General features: G+C 44.9%; 1 protein-coding gene across 1 annotated transcript; it reads left to right on the top strand.

Moving 5' to 3' along the window:
- Positions 1-353: 353 nt before the first annotated feature.
- LOC130295960 (cocaine- and amphetamine-regulated transcript protein-like) lies at positions 354-8,012 on the top strand. Its single transcript, XM_056547329.1, has 3 exons — positions 354-498; positions 7,073-7,153; positions 7,226-8,012. Exons 1-3 carry the CDS (start codon positions 355-357, stop codon positions 7,331-7,333), a joined length of 333 nt encoding a protein of 110 aa, XP_056403304.1. The 5' UTR covers position 354; the 3' UTR covers positions 7,334-8,012.
- Positions 8,013-21,973: the final 13,961 nt, after the last annotated feature.

Consider the following 21,973-nt stretch of genomic DNA (forward strand, 5'->3'; position numbering starts at 1 on the left):
TGCCCAGACAGCCTCTGGCTGGTCAGGCATGCTGGAAGTTGTAGTTTTGCAGCAGCTGGAGAGCCCCGAGTGAGAGACCACTACTCTGCGGGTAGCAGACTGATAACTTTTACCTGCACTGATACATTATAACAAACCCTCAGCTGTGAGAAATATTAGATCAGTCCCTGAATGAACATAAGCCCTGGGGACACTGTGTGCGGAGATTCTGAGATATGAGGTGCAGCCGCTATATCCTCAGTGATCAGACTCGCAGATCATCTCACCTCCACATACAAGGGGGGAGGGGGGGGGCAGGGACTATAAAAGTCCAAAGCCCAGAGTCACCACAACACCTCACCGGAGAGCGCAGCTATGGAGACCATCACCCAGGGGCCCCCCAAACACTGCGCCCTCCTGCTGGCCCTCTACCTGTCCACACTGATCCTGCTGGGGAGAGGAGAGGACCCCCGACTGCAGATATCCCCCGAGGACCTACCCCTGCAGAGCAACAGCCTGGTGAGTGCCCACAGGAAAGTATGTGCAGATGATTACACCTCTGACCTCTCTGCAGAACATCGCTCTGTCTTCTACCTCCTGATATATCACTATGTATTATTCATAATAGTTATAAGTATATTATAGGGAGATTAGATTGTGATCTCCTGGGGTCAGGGATAATGGGAGTGATACATTGTATGTGATAGATTAGATTGTGATCTCCTGGGGTCAGGGATGATGGGAGTGATACATTGTATGTGATAGTAGATTAGATTGTGATCTCCTGGGGTCAGGGATGATGGGAGTGATACATTGTATGTGATAGGAGATTAGATTGTGATCTCCTGGGGTCAGGGATGATGGGAGTGATACATTGTATGATAGGAGATTAGATTGTGATCTCCTGGGGTCAGGGATGATGGGAGTGATACATTGTATGATAGGAGATTAGATTGTGATCTCCTGGGGTCAGGGATGATGGGAGTGATACATTGTATGATAGGAGATTAGATTGTGATCTCCTGGGGTCAGGGATGATGGGAGTGATACATTGTATGATAGATTAGATTGTGAGCTCCTGGGGTCAGGGATGATGGGAGTGATACATTGTATGATAGGAGATTAGATTGTGATCTCCTGGGGTCAGGGATGATGGGAGTGATACATTGTATGATAGATTAGATTGTGAGCTCCTGGGGTCAGGGATGATGGGAGTGATACATTGTATGATAGGAGATTAGATTGGGATCTCCTGGGGTCAGGGATGATGGGAGTGATACATTGTATGATAGGAGATTAGATTGTGAGCTCCTGGGGTCAGGGATGATGGGAGTGATACATTGTATGATAGGAGATTAGATTGTGAGCTCCTGGGGTCAGGGATGATGGGAGTGATACATTGTATGTGATAGGAGATTAGATTGTGAGCTCCTGGGGTCAGGGATGATGGGAGTGATACATTGTATGATAGGAGATTAGATTGTGATCTCCTGGGGTCAGGGATGATGGGAGTGATACATTGTATGTGATAGGAGATTAGATTGTGATCTCCTGGGGTCAGGGATGATGGGAGTGATACATTGTATGATAGGAGATTAGATTGTGAGCTCCTGGGGTCAGGGATGATGGGAGTGATACATTGTATGATAGGAGATTAGATTGTGAGCTCCTGGGGTCAGGGATGATGGGAGTGATACATTGTATGATAGGAGATTAGATTGTGATCTCCTGGGGTCAGGGATGATGGGAGTGATACATTATATGATAGGAGATTAGATTGTGAGCTCCTGGGGTCAGGGATGATGGGAGTGATACATTGTATGATAGGAGATTAGATTGGGATCTCCTGGGGTCAGGGATGATGGGAGTGATACATTGTATGATAGGAGATTAGATTGTGAGCTCCTGGGGTCAGGGATGATGGGAGTGATACATTGTATGATAGGAGATTAGATTGTGAGCTCCTGGGGTCAGGGATGATGGGAGTGATACATTGTATGATAGGAGATTAGATTGTGATCTCCTGGGGTCAGGGATGATGGGAGTGATACATTGTATGATAGGAGATTAGATTGTGAGCTCCTGGGGTCAGGGATGATGGGAGTGATACATTGTATGATAGGAGATTAGATTGTGATCTCCTGGGGTCAGGGATGATGGGAGTGATACATTATATGATAGGAGATTAGATTGTGAGCTCCTGGGGTCAGGGATGATGGGAGTGATACATTGTATGATAGGAGATTAGATTGTGAGCTCCTGGGGTCAGGGATGATGGGAGTGATACATTGTATGTGATAGGAGATTAGATTGTGATCTCCTGGGGTCAGGGATAATGGGAGTGATACATTGTATGTGATAGATTAGATTGTGATCTCCTGGAGTCAGGGATGATGGGAGTGATACATTGTATGTGATAGTAGATTAGATTGTGATCTCCTGGGGTCAGGGATGATGGGAGTGATACATTGTATGTGATAGGAGATTAGATTGTGATCTCCTGGGGTCAGGGATGATGGGAGTGATACATTGTATGATAGGAGATTAGATTGTGATCTCCTGGGGTCAGGGATGATGGGAGTGATACATTGTATGATAGGAGATTAGATTGTGATCTCCTGGGGTCAGGGATGATGGGAGTGATACATTGTATGATAGGAGATTAGATTGTGATCTCCTGGGGTCAGGGATGATGGGAGTGATACATTGTATGATAGATTAGATTGTGAGCTCCTGGGGTCAGGGATGATGGGAGTGATACATTGTATGATAGGAGATTAGATTGTGATCTCCTGGGGTCAGGGATGATGGGAGTGATACATTGTATGATAGATTAGATTGTGAGCTCCTGGGGTCAGGGATGATGGGAGTGATACATTGTATGATAGGAGATTAGATTGGGATCTCCTGGGGTCAGGGATGATGGGAGTGATACATTGTATGATAGGAGATTAGATTGTGAGCTCCTGGGGTCAGGGATGATGGGAGTGATACATTGTATGATAGGAGATTAGATTGTGAGCTCCTGGGGTCAGGGATGATGGGAGTGATACATTGTATGTGATAGGAGATTAGATTGTGAGCTCCTGGGGTCAGGGATGATGGGAGTGATACATTGTATGATAGGAGATTAGATTGTGATCTCCTGGGGTCAGGGATGATGGGAGTGATACATTGTATGTGATAGGAGATTAGATTGTGATCTCCTGGGGTCAGGGATGATGGGAGTGATACATTGTATGATAGGAGATTAGATTGTGAGCTCCTGGGGTCAGGGATGATGGGAGTGATACATTGTATGATAGGAGATTAGATTGTGAGCTCCTGGGGTCAGGGATGATGGGAGTGATACATTGTATGATAGGAGATTAGATTGTGATCTCCTGGGGTCAGGGATGATGGGAGTGATACATTATATGATAGGAGATTAGATTGTGAGCTCCTGGGGTCAGGGATGATGGGAGTGATACATTGTATGATAGGAGATTAGATTGGGATCTCCTGGGGTCAGGGATGATGGGAGTGATACATTGTATGATAGGAGATTAGATTGTGAGCTCCTGGGGTCAGGGATGATGGGAGTGATACATTGTATGATAGGAGATTAGATTGTGAGCTCCTGGGGTCAGGGATGATGGGAGTGATACATTGTATGTGATAGGAGATTAGATTGTGAGCTCCTGGGGTCAGGGATGATGGGAGTGATACATTGTATGATAGGAGATTAGATTGTGATCTCCTGGGGTCAGGGATGATGGGAGTGATACATTGTATGATAGGAGATTAGATTGTGAGCTCCTGGGGTCAGGGATGATGGGAGTGATACATTGTATGTGATAGGAGATTAGATTGTGATCTCCTGGGGTCAGGGATGATGGGAGTGATACATTGTATGATAGGAGATTAGATTGTGATCTCCTGGGGTCAGGGATGATGGGAGTGATACATTGTATGTGATAGGAGATTAGATTGTGATCTCCTGGGGTCAGGGATGATGGGAGTGATACATTGTATGTGATAGGAGATCAGATTGTGAGCTCCTGGGGTCAGGGATGATGGGAGTGATACATTGTATGTGATAGATTAGATTGTGAGCTCCTGGGGTCAGGGATGATGGGAGTGATACATTGTATGTGATAGATTAGATTGTGAACTCCTGGGGTCAGGGATGATGGGAGTGATACATTGTATGTGATAGATTAGATTGTGAGCTCCTGGGGTCAGGGATGATGGGAGTGATACATTGTATGATAGGAGATTAGATTGTGATCTCCTGGGGTCAGGGATGATGGGAGTGATACATTGTATGATAGGAGATTAGACTGTGATCTCCTGGGGTCAGGGATGATGGGAGTGATACATTGTATGATAGGAGATTAGATTGTGATCTCCTGGGGTCAGGGATGATGGGAGTGATACATTGTATGTGATAGGAGATTAGATTGTGATCTCCTGGGGTCAGGGATGATGGGAGTGATACATTGTATGTGATAGGAGATCAGATTGTGAGCTCCTGGGGTCAGGGATGATGGGAGTGATACATTGTATGTGATAGATTAGATTGTGAGCTCCTGGGGTCAGGGATGATGGGAGTGATACATTGTATGTGATAGATTAGATTGTGAACTCCTGGGGTCAGGGATGATGGGAGTGATACATTGTATGTGATAGATTAGATTGTGAGCTCCTGGGGTCAGGGATGATGGGAGTGATACATTGTATGTGATAGATTAGATTGTGAGCTCCTGGGGTCAGGGATGATGGGAGTGATACATTGTATGTGATAGGAGATTAGATTGTGATCTCCTGGGGTCAGGGATGATGGGAGTGATACATTGTATGATAGGAGATTAGACTGTGATCTCCTGGGGTCAGGGATGATGGGAGTGATACATTGTATGATAGGAGATTAGATTGTGATCTCCTGGGGTCAGGGATGATGGGAGTGATACATTGTATGTGATAGGAGATTAGATTGTGAGCTCCTGGGGTCAGGGATGATGGGAGTGATACATTGTATGTGATAGATTAGATTGTGAGCTCCTGGGGTCAGGGATGATGGGAGTGATACATTGTATGTGATAGATTAGATTGTGAACTCCTGGGGTCAGGGATGATGGGAGTGATACATTGTATGTGATAGATTAGATTGTGAGCTCCTGGGGGTCAGGGATGATGGGAGTGATACATTGTATGATAGGAGATTAGACTGTGATCTCCTGGGGTCAGGGATGATGGGAGTGATACATTGTATGATAGGAGATTAGATTGTGATCTCCTGGGGTCAGGGATGATGGGAGTGATACATTGTATGATAGGAGATTAGATTGTGATCTCCTGGGGTCAGGGATGATGGGAGTGATACATTGTATGTGATAGATTAGATTGTGAGCTCCTGGGGTCAGGGATGATGGGAGTGATACATTGTATGTGATAGATTAGATTGTGAGCTCCTGGGGTCAGGGATGATGGGAGTGATACATTGTATGTGATAGATTAGATTGTGAGCTCCTGGGGTCAGGGATGATGGGAGTGATACATTGTATGTGATAGATTAGATTGTGAGCTCCTGGGGGTCAGGGATGATGGGAGTGATACATTGTATGATAGGAGATTAGACTGTGATCTCCTGGGGTCAGGGATGATGGGAGTGATACATTGTATGATAGGAGATTAGATTGTGATCTCCTGGGGTCAGGGATGATGGGAGTGATACATTGTATGTGATAGGAGATTAGATTGTGATCTCCTGGGGTCAGGGATGATGGGAGTGATACATTGTATGTGATAGGAGATCAGATTGTGAGCTCCTGGGGTCAGGGATGATGGGAGTGATACATTGTATGTGATAGATTAGATTGTGAGCTCCTGGGGTCAGGGATGATGGGAGTGATACATTGTATGATAGGAGATTAGATTGTGAGCTCCTGGGGTCAGGGATGATGGGAGTGATACATTGTATGTGATAGATTAGATTGTGAGCTCCTGGGGTCAGGGATGATGGGAGTGATACATTGTATGTGATAGATTAGATTGTGAGCTCCTGGGGTCAGGGATGATGGGAGTGATACATTGTATGTGATAGATTAGATTGTGAGCTCCTGGGGTCAGGGATGATGGGAGTGATACATTGTATGTGATAGGAGATTAGATTGTGATCTCCTGGGGTCAGGGATGATGGGAGTGATACATTGTATGATAGGAGATTAGATTGTGATCTCCTGGGGTCAGGGATGATGGGAGTGATACATTGTATGTGATAGGAGATTAGATTGTGAGCTCCTGGGGTCAGGGATGATGGGAGTGATACATTGTATGATAGGAGATTAGATTGTGATCTCCTGGGGTCAGGGATGATGAGAGTGATACATTGTATGACAGGAGATTAGATTGTGAGCTCCTGGGGTCAGGGATGATGGGAGTGATACATTGTATGACAGGAGATTAGATTGTGAGCTCCTGGGGTCAGGGATGATGGGAGTGATACATTGTATGTGATAGATTAGATTGTGAGCTCCTGGGGTCAGGGATGATGGGAGTGATACATTGTATGTGATAGATTAGATTGTGAGCTCCTGGGGTCAGGGATGATGGGAGTGATACATTGTATGTGATAGATTAGATTGTGAGCTCCTGGGGTCAGGGATGATGGGAGTGATACATTGTATGTGATAGGAGATTAGATTGTGATCTCCTGGGGTCAGGGATGATGGGAGTGATACATTGTATGATAGGAGATTAGATTGTGATCTCCTGGGGTCAGGGATGATGGGAGTGATACATTGTATGTGATAGGAGATTAGATTGTGAGCTCCTGGGGTCAGGGATGATGGGAGTGATACATTGTATGATAGGAGATTAGATTGTGAGCTCCTGGGGTCAGGGATGATGGGAGTGATACATTGTATGACAGGAGATTAGATTGTGAGCTCCTGGGGTCAGGGATGATGGGAGTGATACATTGTATGTGATAGATTAGATTGTGAGCTCCTGGGGTCAGGGGTGATACAATCCCAGTTTCTCCAGTAGGTGTTGTCTAAGCCGCCGGTGATTAACCCCTTGTGTTCTGACTGTTCTTGCCCCCCCCCCCCAGGCTGTGGCTCTTGGAGAAATGCTGGAATATAACCAGGACAATGGGATGAGGCTGGAGAAGAAGGCGGCCCAGGTGCCCCGGGTGAGGATCTGTCCTATATATTAGAACACATGAGGTTTTGCCCACAGAGCTGACCATCTATTCTCTGTGCAGTGTGATGTCGGGGAGCGCTGCGCCATGAAGCACGGACCGCGGATCGGGAAGCTGTGTGACTGCCTGCGCGGAGCCTCCTGTAACTCCTTCATGCTGCGCTGTTACTGAGGGGCCACACACCCTGCACCCCCACTCACCCTCAATGTAGTGTCCCCTCCACTCCCACTCACCCTCAATGTAGTGTCCCCTCCACCCCACTCACCCTCCATGTAGTGTCCCCTCCACCCCCACTCACCCTCAATGTAGTGTCCCCGCCACCCCACTCACCCTCCATGTAGTGTCCCCTCCACCCCCACTCACCCTCAATGTAGTGTCCCCTCCACCCCCACTCACCCTCAATGTAGTGTCCCCTCCACCCCTACTCACCCTCAATGTAGTGTCCCCTCCACCCCCACTCACCCTCAATGTAGTGTCCCTGCCACCCCACTCACCCTCAATGTAGTGTCCCTGCCACCCCACTCACCCTCAATGTAGTGTCCCCTCCACCCCACTCACCCTCAATGTAGTGTCCCCTCCACGCCCCCACTCACCCTCAGTGTAGTGTCCCCTCCACCCCCACTCCCCCAGTGTAGTGTCCCCTCCACCCTCACTCACCCTCATTGTAGTGTCCCCTCCACCCCCCACTCCCCCAGTGTAGTGTCCCCTCCACCCCCACTCACCCTCATTGTAGTGTCCCCTCCACCCCACTCACCCTCAGTGTAGTGTCCCCTCCACCCCCACTCACCCTCAGTGTAGTGTCCCCTCCACCCCCACTCACCCTCAGTGTAGTGTCCCCTCCACCCCCCCTCAGTGTAGTGTCCCCTCCACCCCCACTCACCCTCAGTGTAGTGTCCCCTCCACCCCCACTCACCCTCAGTGTAGTGTCCCCTCCACCCCCCTCAGTGTAGTGTCCCCTTCACTCAACCTCAGTGTAGTGTCCCCTCCACCCCCCCCTCAGTGTAGTGTCCCCTCTACCCCCCCTCAGTGTAGTGTCCCCTCCACCCCCCCCCCTCAGTGTAGTGTCCCCTCCACCCACCCTCAGTGTATTGTCCCCTCCACCCCCCCAAAGTGTAGAGTCCCCTCCACCCCCCCTCAGTGTAGTGTCCCCTCCACCCCCCCCTAAGTGTAGTGTCCCCTCCACCCCTTGTCCTGATATATGGACGTCATTTGTGCGCTCTGTAATGATTTCCCCTCATCGGATCATTCAGACCCAAATCTGTCCGTTATGGAGGACAAAGCTGTAATGTGGCTGATAACAGAGAGCAGCAGCACTCCGCTCCCCCACTCTCTATCAATGTTTTATATGATACTATGTTTTATAATAAAGGATTCTTATACAGATTCTTCTATGTGTTTCTTGGGTTCCTCTGTGCTGCTGTGACCAATGTGACAACATACAGGGTCAAGGGTCATCGCTCTCATCCACCGACCTATATTCAGTATATTCCTATAGAAACAATATCTGCCCTCAAATCCCTGTGACAACAATTCTACCTGACAGCTCAGTGTTATCATAGGGAAGAAGAGATATGGTGAGGTCCAGTGTCCCTATGACAACACTGAGAGGCCAGAGCACAGGGACAGGAAGTGTTGTCATAGGCACAAAGGCAGAGGACATGAGTGCCGTATAATGGAGAGGGCTGAGAGCGGCTTGATGTTCTCTGGAATCGTCACCCGGCGAACATTACATAACGCACTAAATGTGATCTCACCTCAGGGCGCACGGATAATCCCACCGAGCCGCAGATTATGTCACATGTTATCTAAGGAGATTACTCCCATCATCACCGGGCCCACCTTGTGCCCCCAACATTGACGTCATAACACGAGAAACAAATGTGCTAAGTGTCGCCCCCTACTGGGTAATACACAGTGTATGAGGATGGGAAGGAAGGGGACAACTAGTGTGCACACAACAATGCCCAATACTGCCCCCTGCATACAAATATATCTACTATAATACTGCCCCCTGTATACAAATATATCTACTATAATACTGCCCCCTATATACAAATATATCTACTATAATACTGCCCCCTGCATACAAATATATCTACTATAATACTGCCCCCTGCATACAAATATATCTACTATAATACTGCCCCCTGCATACAAATATATCTACTATAATACTGCCCCCTGCATACAAATATATCTACTATAATACTGCCCCCTGTATACAAATATATCTACTATAATACTGCCCCCTGTATACAAACATATCTACTATAATACTGCCCCCTGTATACAAATATATCTACTATAATACTGCTCCTACATACAAGAATATAACTACTATAATACTGCTCCTACATATAAGAATATAACTACTATAATACTGCCTACTATATACAAGAATATAACTACTATAATACTGCTCCTATATACAAGAATATCACTACTATAATACTGCTCCTATATACAAGAATATAATTACTATAATACTGCTCCTATATACAAGAATATAACTACTATAATACTGCTCCTATATACAAGAATATATCTACTATAATACTGCCTCCTATACACAAGAATATAACTACTATAATACTGCTCCTATATACAAGAATATAACTACTATAATACTGCCCCTATACACAAGAATATAACTACTATAATACTGCCCCCTGTATACAAATATATCTAATATAATACTGCCCCCTGTATACAAATATATCTACTATAATACTGCCCCCTGTATACAAATATATCTACTATAATACTGCCCCCAGTATACAAATATATCTACTATAATACTGCCCCCAGTATACCAGAATATAACTACTATAATACTGCCCCCTGTATACAAATATATCTACTATAATACTGCCCCCTGTATACAAGAATATAACTACTATAATACTGCCCCCTGTATACAAATATATCTACTATAATACTGCCCCCGTATACAAATATATCTACTATAATACTGCTCCTATATACAAGAATATAACTACTATAATACTGCTCCTATATACAAGAATATAACTACTATAATACTGCCCCTATATACAAGAATATAACTACTATAATACTGCTCCTATATACAAGAATATAACTACTATAATACTGCCTCCTATATACAAGAATATAACTACTATAATACTGCCCCCGTATACAAATATATCTACTATAATACTGCCCCCGTATACAAATATATCTACTATAATACTGCTCCTATATACAAGAATATAACTACTATAATACTGCTCCTATATACAAGAATATAACTACTATAATACTGCTCCTATATACAAGAATATAACTACTATAATACTGCCTCCTGTATACAAGAATATATCTACTATAATACTGCCCCCTGTATACAAGAATATAACTACTATAATACTGCCCCCTGTATACAAATATATCTACTATAATACTGCCCCCGTATACAAATATATCTACTATAATACTGCTCCTATATACAAGAATATAACTACTATAATACTGCTCCTATATACAAGAATATAACTACTATAATACTGCCCCTATATACAAGAATATAACTACTATAATACTGCTCCTATATACAAGAATATAACTACTATAATACTGCCTCCTATATACAAGAATATAACTACTATAATACTGCCCCCTGTATACAAATATATCTACTATAATACTGCCCCCATATACAAATATATCTACTATAATACTGCTCCTATATACAAGAATATAACTACTATAATACTGCCCCTATATACAAGAATATAACTACTATAATACTGCCCCTATATACAAGAATATAACTACTATAATACTGCCCCCTGTATACAAGAATATAACTACTATAATACTGCCTCCTATATACAAGAATATAACTACTATAATACTGCTCCTATATACAAGAATATAACTACTATAATACTGCTCCTATATACAAGAATATAACTACTATAATACTGCCCCTATATACAAGAATATAACTACTATAATACTGCTCCTATATACAAGAATATAACTACTATAATACTGCCTCCTATATACAAGAATATAACTACTATAATACTGCCCCCGTATACAAATATATCTACTATAATACTGCCCCCGTATACAAATATATCTACTATAATACTGCTCCTATATACAAGAATATAACTACTATAATACTGCTCCTATATACAAGAATATAACTACTATAATACTGCTCCTATATACAAGAATATAACTACTATAATACTGCCTCCTGTATACAAGAATATATCTACTATAATACTGCCCCCTGTATACAAGAATATAACTACTATAATACTGCCCCCTGTATACAAATATATCTACTATAATACTGCCCCCGTATACAAATATATCTACTATAATACTGCTCCTATATACAAGAATATAACTACTATAATACTGCTCCTATATACAAGAATATAACTACTATAATACTGCCCCTATATACAAGAATATAACTACTATAATACTGCTCCTATATACAAGAATATAACTACTATAATACTGCCTCCTATATACAAGAATATAACTACTATAATACTGCCCCCTGTATACAAATATATCTACTATAATACTGCCCCCATATACAAATATATCTACTATAATACTGCTCCTATATACAAGAATATAACTACTATAATACTGCCCCTATATACAAGAATATAACTACTATAATACTGCCCCTATATACAAGAATATAACTACTATAATACTGCCCCCTGTATACAAGAATATAACTACTATAATACTGCCTCCTATATACAAGAATATAACTACTATAATACTGCTCCTATATACAAGAATATAACTACTATAATACTGCTCCTATATACAAGAATATAACTACTATAATACTGCTCCTATATACAAGAATATAACTACTATAATACTGCCTCCTATATACAAGAATATATCTACTATAATACTGCCCCTATATAGAAGAATATAACTACTATAATACTGCTCCTATATACAAGAATATAACTACTATAATACTGCTCCTATATACAAGAATATAACTACTATAATACTGCCTCCTATATATAAGAATATAACTACTATAATACTGCCCCTATATACAAGAATATAACTACTAATACTGCTCCTATATACAAGAATATAACTACTATAATACTGCCCCTATATACAAGAATATAACTACTATAATACTGCTCCTATATACAAGATTATAACTACTATAATACTGCTCCTATATACAAGAATATAACTGCTATAATACTGCTCCTATATACAAGAATATAACTACTATAATACTGCTCCTATATACAAGAATATAACTACTATAATACTGCTCCTATATACAAGAATATAACTACTATAATACTGCTCCTATATACAAGAATATAACTACTATAATATTGACCCCTATATACAAGAATATAACTGCTATAACACTGCCCCTATATACAAGAATATAACTACTATAATACTGCCCCCTATATACAAGAATATACCTACTATCATACTGCTCCTATATACAAGAATATACCTACTATAATACTTCCCCCTATATACAAGAATATCACTACTATATTACTGCCTCTTATATGCAAGAATATAACTACTATAACAAAGTTCAATAGTGTAGGGCGGCACTTGGAGTCGCGTGGTGCACGAGGATAGTAGTAATCATAAGATAAGTAATGAATCCCGGCACTCACTGGTCTTCATGCGGTTATACTTTTATTCAAACGCAAGACGCGTTTCGGCTCCAGTCGCCTTTTTCAATTGCAAACATATATGTTTACAATTGAAAAAGGCGACTGTAGCCGAAACGCGCCTTGCGTTTGAATAAAAGTATAACTGCATGAAGACCAGTGAGTGCCGGGATTCATTACTTACCCTATAACTACTATAATACTGCCCCCTATATACAAGAATATAACTACTATAATACTGCCTCCTATATACAAGAATAAAACTACTATAATACTGCACCTATATACAAGAATATTACTACTATAATACTGCTCCTATATACAAGAATATAACTACTATAATACTGCCTCCTATATACAAGAATATAACTACTATAATACTGCACCTATATACAAGAATATAACTACTATATTACTGCTCCTATATACAAGAATATAACTACTATAATACTGCCCCCTATATACAAGAATATATCTACTATAATACTGCTCCTATATACAAGAATATAACTACTATAATACTGCCCCCTATATACAAGAATATAACTACTATAATACTGCTCCTATATACAAGAATATAACTACTATAATACTGCTCCTATATACAAGAATATAACTACTGTAATACTGCCCCCTATATACAAGAATATATCTACTATAATACTGCTCCTATATACAAGAATATAACTACTATAATACTGCCTCCTATATACAAGAATATAACTACTATAATACTGCACCTATATACAAGAATATAACTACTATAATACTGCTCCTATATACAAGAATATAACTACTATAATACTGCTCCTATATACAAGAATATAACTACTATAATACTGCTCCTATATACAAGAATATAACTACTATAATACTGTTCCTATATACAAGAATATAACTACTATAATACTGCTCCTATATACAAGAATATAACTACTATAATACTGCCTCCTATATACAAGAATATAACTACTATAATACTGCCTCCTATATATAAGAATATAACTACTATAATACTGCCCCTATATACAAGAATATAACTACTATAATAACTATAATACTGCTCCTATATACAAGAATATAACTACTATAATACTGCTCCTATATACAATATAACTACTATAATACTGCTCCTATATACAAGAATATAACTACTATAATACTGCTCCTATATACAAGAATATAACTACTATAATACTGCCTCCTATATACAAGAATATAACTACTATAATACTGCCCCTATATACAAGAATATATAACTACTATAATACTGCTCCTATATACAAGAATATAACTACTATAATACTGCCCCTATATACAAGAATATAACTACTATAATACTGCTTCTATATACAAGAATATAACTACTATAATACTGCTCCTATATACAAGAATATAACTACTATAATACTGATCCTATATATAAGAATATAACTGCTATTATACCGCTCCTGTACACAAGAATATAACTACTAGTTTATAACTATTATATTACTGCCCCCTATGTACTAGTATACAGTATAACTATTATATTACTGCCCCCTATGTACTAGTATACAGTATCTTGAAAAAAGAGATCGCAGACGGCACTCACGGAAACGGCAAGAAGTTTATTTCGGGATCGCTGGTCCTCGCAACAACAACGACAGGTAAGTCGACCGGTTTCGCGCTACACAGAGCGCTTACACGTGACCTCTCAGAGGTCACGTGTAAGCGCTCTGTGTAGCGCGAAACCGGTCGACTTACCTGTCGTTGTTGTTGCGAGGACCAGCGATCCCGAAATAAACTTCTTGCCGTTTCCGTGAGTGCCGTCTGCGATCTCTTTTTTCAAGTTTCTTACGCTTATGCTTATGGCGGACTGAGCACCGGATTTGTGGCATCTGGACGTGAAGGTGCAGTGATCCAGTAACTCCGGCAGAATCGTGAGTGCGGCAGTGCCGACTTTCCTTCTTCTCCATGTGTTCGCTAGTATACAGTATAACTATTATATTTCTGCCCCCTATGTACTAGTATATAACTATTATATTACCGCCCCTATATACTAGTATACAACTATTATGTTACCGCACCTTATGTACTAGTATACAACTATTATATTACCGCCCCCTATGTGCTGTGACGTGGAGGTGTCAGTATTGATCATGTTTTGCGCTGTCCTTTTGGTACAGTGTGTTAGTTTCTGTCCTCGGGGATCGGATTATTTCTCGTCCAATTACAGTGCAGATTCTGTACATTGGCGCTGGAGACAGGAGATCAGCAGCGCCAGCAGAAGATGCATGAGATCTATCAAATCCTGGCAGCGGAGAATCTAGAGTCAGGAGAGGATGAGATACACACAGAGCAGGCAGTATCACGTATGACCTGCTTAGATACATTTATCAGAGGCGCAGTGTTGTTTGTAGAGATCAAGTAAAGTCTCCTGCAGATTATCACCCCGGGTGCCCTCATTATCACATTAGGTCTGTAATCTCCTGCACTGGGCAGGGGACTGGTCAGTCTTCACCCACTGTCCAGGAGAGAAGCTGCTGATGGCTGTCAGGTGCCCGCTCATCTCCGTCTTCTTGTGCCTTATCCCCCTCCTGACCATGATGCTGGTGGAGACGACATCTGTAGAGGTGGCAGACGGCAGCTGGGAAGTCCAGAGGGTCAGCGAGAAGGAGCTGGTGAGTCCATGCCCGCTGCTCATCTACTTGTCCATTACTGTAGCCCTGATGGTCACTACCCACCAGAGAGCCCATCCAATACCCACCAGAGAGCCCCTCCAATACCCACCAGAGAATACGTCCAATACCCACCAGAGAACCTGTCCAATACCCACAAGAGAGCCCATCCAATACCCACAATACAGCCCATCCAATACCCACCATACAGCCCATCCAATACCCACCATACAGCCCATCCAATACCCACCAGAGAACCCGTGCAAGACCCACAATACAGCCCATCCAATACCCACCAAACAGCCCATCCAATACCCACCAAACAGCCCATCCAATACCCACCATACAGCCCATCCAATACCCACCAGAGAACCCGTGCAAGACCCACAATACAGCCCATCCAATACCCATAATACAGCACATCCAATACCCACCAAACAGCCCATCCAATACCCACCATACAGCCCATCCAATACCCACTATACAGCCCATCCAATACCCACCATACAGCACATCCAATACCCACCAAACAGCCCATCCAATACCCACCAAACAGCCCATCCAATACCCACCAAACAGCCCATCCAATACCCACCATACAGCCCATTCAATACCCACCAAACAGCCCATCCAATACCCAACATACAGCCCATCCAATACCCACCATACAGCCCATCCAATACCCACTATACAGCCCATCCAATACCCACCAAACAGCCCATCCAATACCCACCATACAGCCCATTCAATACCCACAATACAGCCCATCCAATACCCACAATACAGCCCATCCTATACCCACCAGAGAGCCCATGCAATACCCACCATAGAGCCCATCCAATATCCACCATAGAGCCCATCCAATACCCACCATAGAGCCCATCCAATATCCACCATAGAGCCCATCCAATACCCACCATAGAGCCCATCCAATATCCACCATAGAGCCCATCCAATACATACCACGGAGCCAGTCACAGAACTTGACCCTTACTAGCAACACAGCCCGTACCAGAACAAACCACATAGCATGACCAGTCTCCCTACAAGCCATAGAGCCAATCACAGTAGTATCAAAAGAGCATGCCCTCTCACAGGCACAGTGTCCAGCCCAGTACCAACCAGAGAACATGCCCTACCATAGAGCCCATCCCAGTACCAACCAAAGAGCATGCCCCTATATGAGTCACAGCACCAACCCATATGGACCAAGAGTATGCCCCATACCAGACACAAAAAACTTTACCCAGGACCAACCAAAGAACATATCCCTGTACCAACCACAGAGCCCATACCTGTACCAACCACAGAGCATGCCCTCATACTAGTCACAGCACCATCCCATACGAGCCCCTGTACCCAGTACCAGTCTCTGCACTAACTCAGCCCCTGTACCCAGTACCAGTCTCAGCACTAACCACAGCCCCTGTACCCAGTACCAGTCTCAGCACTAACCACAGCCCCTGCACCCAGTACCGGTCTCAGTACTAACCACAGCCCCTGTACCCAGTACCAGTCTCAGCACTAACCACAGCCCCAGTACCAGTCTCATCACTAACCACAGCCCCTGTACCCAGTACCAGTGTCAGTACTAACCACAGCCCCTGTTCCCAGTACCAGTCTCAGCACTAACCACAGCCCCTGTACCCAGTACCAGTCTCAGTATTAACCACAGCCCCTGTACCCAGTACCAGTCTCAGTATTAACCACAATCCCTGTACCCAGTACCAGTCTCACCATTAACCACAATCCCTGTACCCAGTACCAGTCTCAGTATTAACCACAATCCCTGTACCCACAGGGGGTGGGGCTCTATAATGTCTCTGCTGACTGTTTCCTCTGTTCCAGCTCCTGGAGCTCCAGGATGTTCTCTACAAGTTACAGTCCAAGAGAGGCTCCACGTGGGAGGGAAAATACATCCAAGTGCCCAAGGTGAGTGCATACCCAGGAGAGTCACAGCAGCACAGAGTATGTCAGGAGAGGAGTGTAGCAGACTGGTGTAAGGTCACAGGCCCTGAATCACATAGGTAAAGGAGCAAAGTCCTTAGCAGTACCAAGTGTTTCAGGAGAGGAGTGTGCTGATCATGTGGAGGTCGCAGGGTGAGAGTTATATAGTGGAGGAGCAGGGTCCACAGAAGTACAGAGTATTTCAGGACAGGAGTGTGTGCGGGTGTGTCTCCTTGAGCTCCTCCAGACTTCCAGCAGAGTAGAGTGAAGGAGGTGTTCCATCAACCTCTCCCCAGAAGTGTGGCAGCCTCCTGGGAAGGGCTTTCCTGCATGGAGCCCCGGGCATCCACCTCCTGTTGTTCGAGGCTGGCGGCCGGATGGAGAGCAAACTGCAACAGCCATTGTTCCGGCAGGAGGGAGATCATCTAGCAGAGTCTGCAGCAATGCAGGCTTTGCTTCCCAGACGACGGTTCCAAGCCAGAGATCCAGCGGTGGAAGGAAGGCGAGGAGGAAAAGTGTGGAGATGTGGGCTGAAAGAAAGCCCAAGGAGTCCAGTGCGAAACAATGTTCCCGCATGACCGCACGATTTGCGGAATACGACCGGTTTATTAAGGAGCTCAGGTTGGCGAGGGAGGACCTACATGGGGTTCAGAATCTAGCAAGCACAGGGTCCAAAAGGAATAAGCCTGAGCTAAAGAAAATAATTTCATCCCTGAAGGCTGAGATCACAAAGCTGGAGGAGAGGAGAGATCCTGGAGGGGAGCGGTCTCTTCAGGGAGAAGCTGGAAAATGAAGACATATTTGCTGCCATGAAATCCCCAGGTAAGGTGAATGATGGGGAGAGTAGTGGCGGTGAAGAAAGTGAGGATGGCAGTGAAGGAGTTAAAGGAGTACTCTGGTGCAGAGTATTCCTGCTCCGTCCTGCAAAAAAAAAAGAAAACGAACCATCTCTCACCTTTCTGGGTTCCCGCGGAGCGCCACTGCAGCTGATCGGTCCTCCGGTCCATCCTCTTCATACTTCCGTGTGAACGAAGCATCACATGGCGCTGCAGACGGCATTAGGCTGAGTGCCATGTGACGCTTTGTTACACACGGAAGTATGAAGAGGATGGACCTGAGGACCGATCAGCTGTAGTGGCGCTCCGCGGGAACCCAGGAAGGTGAGAGAGGTGTCCAAGTGCCAGAGGCTATTTGCTCTGGGAGCGGTTCCCTGGGCACTGAGAGACACTCCCCTGTGAGGGGGCGGGGGGAAGGTGTCCAGGAAGTCCCATCACCCATGGAGGAGGAGCCATCAGCGTTGACCCCGGAAGCTAAGCCAGCAGCGAAGACCTTACTAAGGCCAGCAGTACTACAAGTCCCAGCCAGCCCAGGATCTGTTAGGCAGGACAATAAGGTTGCAGGATGTGAGAATGATGGGAGTAGTGCTGTGGATGAGAGAAGTGTATTTGGGAGTATCAATGGAGTGAATGATGGTGGGAGTAGTGGTATGAATGGTGGTATTAGTGGGTCTGGGTCTCCATCCGGCTCTGGAGGCCATTTGCAACAGCGCCTCGTGGAGGCTCTTTCTGCATAGAGAAGCACGGTTTGGGGGCTTTCCGATAGTAGAATGGGGAGGTGGTCTGGTCCCTCCCGACACCCGGGCAGGACAATACCCATAGGAATGTGGTCAACCTGATTTGGTGGGGCGAAGATGCATGCCCACCTCACACTAAAGTGGTTGAGCTCCTCCTCCAGATGAAATTCAGGGCGAATTACATTTTTGCCCTGATTCACCCTTACGGTTTGGCCAAGTTTGACATCAGTTTCACTTGGCCAGAGGGTCTTGAACTCTTCTGGTCGAACTACGAAGTGGTGAAGAGCGAGCCCGGCTGGCGGGATTTCGGCGTAAAGGCAATTTCCCGTCAGAACTTTATCAAGAAAGTGACCATTTGACCCGTAACAAGTCGCTTTCTTGTTATGACATCATGACCTGGCTCGGACGGTATGGGGATGTGACTGACATGCCAAAAAAAAAACTTAGATGAGCACAGGATCTGGTCCGGGGCCTGGATGTTTTCCGTCAAACTCAAGTGTTTAGGGAGTACGGTTGCCCACATTCCGTCATCTGCCTTCCTTGGATGTGATAGAATCCATGTCTTCTACCATGGGCAGCCTAAGGTCTGTCACAGGTGTGGCAGCCCCACCCATTTTAGCGCATCCTGTACTGTGCAGGTCACAGTACTGTGCAGATCAGGAGGCATCGCAGAGAGGAAGGCAATATGGCCGACCCTTTCGATTCCTCCCACTAAAAGTGTGGAGGAGAGTGGGGAGAGGCCCAAAAAGAAAGACAAGGGAAATAGGTAAGGGAGAAAGAAGAGTTCCAAGCCCTCTGTTCCTTGTACTGTGGGCCAGGTCCAAATCTGAAGCCCGACTGCCCCCCTCTGATTGACCTGTCAAACCAGTACCTCGTCCTCGATACCATCTCCACCCCAGGGGGAGGGTTAGGGCGAGGTGCCTAGGGAGAAAGAGCCTCTGGGGGGAACTGGGCCCTGTCCTGTCAAGGCACCTTCCTCGGAGGGCAGGGCTAGACCAGGGCCGGACAAAGACTGAGATCAAATGGATCAATCAGAATCCAAGAAAAGGTCCAAAAGTGGTCCTGCCTTCTCCTCCTCTTCAGGAGATGAGGGGGTTAAAAAGAAGGGGAAACAAAAGTAAAGGGTGTGGCCATCTAATTTAATCACCCTATATGGCGGCACTCACCCCATTGATGCTGGCACTATTAACTGTGCCAGCATAAAGTCGGATACGGCTAGATTTGCATCCTTTGATTTTCTCGGCCGTGTTGAAGCCGACATTTTCTTTTTACAGGAGACCAGGTTGTCAGATCTAGCCTCTCTGGTTAAAGCCAGAAGAGAGTGGAGGCGCGGCCCCTCCCACTGGTCTCTTGCGGCCGAGCCGTATAGTGGGCTGGCGGTCCTTTTTGCCGCTCCTGTTGAATGCCGACGGGTTATTGAATTAGAAATGGGAAGGTGCCTGATCTTAGATGTCGTCATGAAGGGACAAGAGCTCCAGCTCATTAACATCTATGCTCCACAAACCAGGTGGGGCCGTAAGGATCTCTTTATGAAGATTAAAAGGGGTAGTCCAGTGGTGAAAAACTTTGAGATCGCAGGGGTTCCGACCGCTGGGGCCCCCTGCGATCTCTCTGTACAGGGCCCCGGCTCTCCGGCCAGATAGCGGGTGTCGACCCCCGCAAGAAGCGGCGGCCGACATGCCTCTATACATCCCTCAATACATCACTATGGCAGAGCCTGAGATTGCCGAAGGCAGCGCTTCGGCTCTGCCATAGAGTTGTATTGAAGGGGCGTGTCGGCCGCCGCTTCGCGCGGAGGTCGACACGCCCCTTTTTTCGCGGGCTGTTGGGGCTCCGTACAGGAGATCGCAGGGGGCCCCAGCAGTCGGACCCCCCACGATCTGCAACTTATCCCCTATCGTTAAGATAGGGGATAAGTTGTTCACCACTGAGTCACCACTGGACTACTCCTTTAAGCCCTTTCTTTTTTCGAGTCGGCAGGTGATTTAGGGAGGGGACTTCAATAATGTCACGAGGTCCCAAGATAGGAGAGGTTCCAATAATCCACTGACTTACAACTGTGTGGCCCTTAATAGTATAGTTAGGGAAGCTCGCCTAGAGGACGCCCACATCCGGAGCCCTTCAGGCCAGGCAGGTTTCCTCTTTCATCGAGGTAGCAGCCGGTCTAGGATAGACAGGTTTTATTTAGAGGAGGAAGCAGTCTGCTCTGCAGTGTCCGTGGTTGAGGAGGAATTCGCCAACCACTGTATGATTTAGTTGTCCCTGAATGTTTCAGAGACCCCCCGGATGGGTAAAGGTTATTGGAAGCTGAATTCATCCCTCCTGGAGGAAGCGGAGCTCAGACAGTCCTTTGAGGATTTTCTTCAGAGTCAGGTACCTTTACTGGGCCTTTGTAGTAGTAAGTCAGAGTGATGGGAGATATTCAAGAAGCGGGTTGCGGGGTTCATCCGCCAGATCTCGAGCCTCAGGTCCCTGAATAGGTACCGCCTGTATCAGGGTCTGAGGAGGAAACTTGAGCTTCTCGTCTCGACTGGAGGTAGCCGAGAGGATATCTCCAGAGTGAAGTCCTTGCTGATGAGGTGTCAGTACGATAGACACGCATCTTTGGTTTTTGAGAGGGCTTATGGGAGGTACCGCTCACCCGACCCTTACAGAAACTTTAAGATGTCAGTGAGTTAAGTCATTTCAGGACTGATTGATAGTACGGGATCTCTGAATCGGTCCAGATTAGGGATCTTGGAGGTCATCAGATCCTTCTAGTCGCACCTCTTGGGAAGGAAGTATCTAGATCGGGATGAAATGTCAGGTTTCCTGGCTGAAACCATTCCTGAGCCAGGGGTAGACCCCTCTCTTGATGTTTTTGTAGAAGAAATCAGGGAAGAGGAAGTGAGATTAGCGATCGAGGGGCTTGCCCCTAAGAAGTCGCCAGGTCCGGATGGCTTAACATCCGAGT

Source organism: Hyla sarda, chromosome 11 (genome assembly GCF_029499605.1).
Source record: "Hyla sarda isolate aHylSar1 chromosome 11, aHylSar1.hap1, whole genome shotgun sequence".
NCBI classification, from domain to species: Eukaryota; Metazoa; Chordata; class Amphibia; order Anura; family Hylidae; genus Hyla; species Hyla sarda.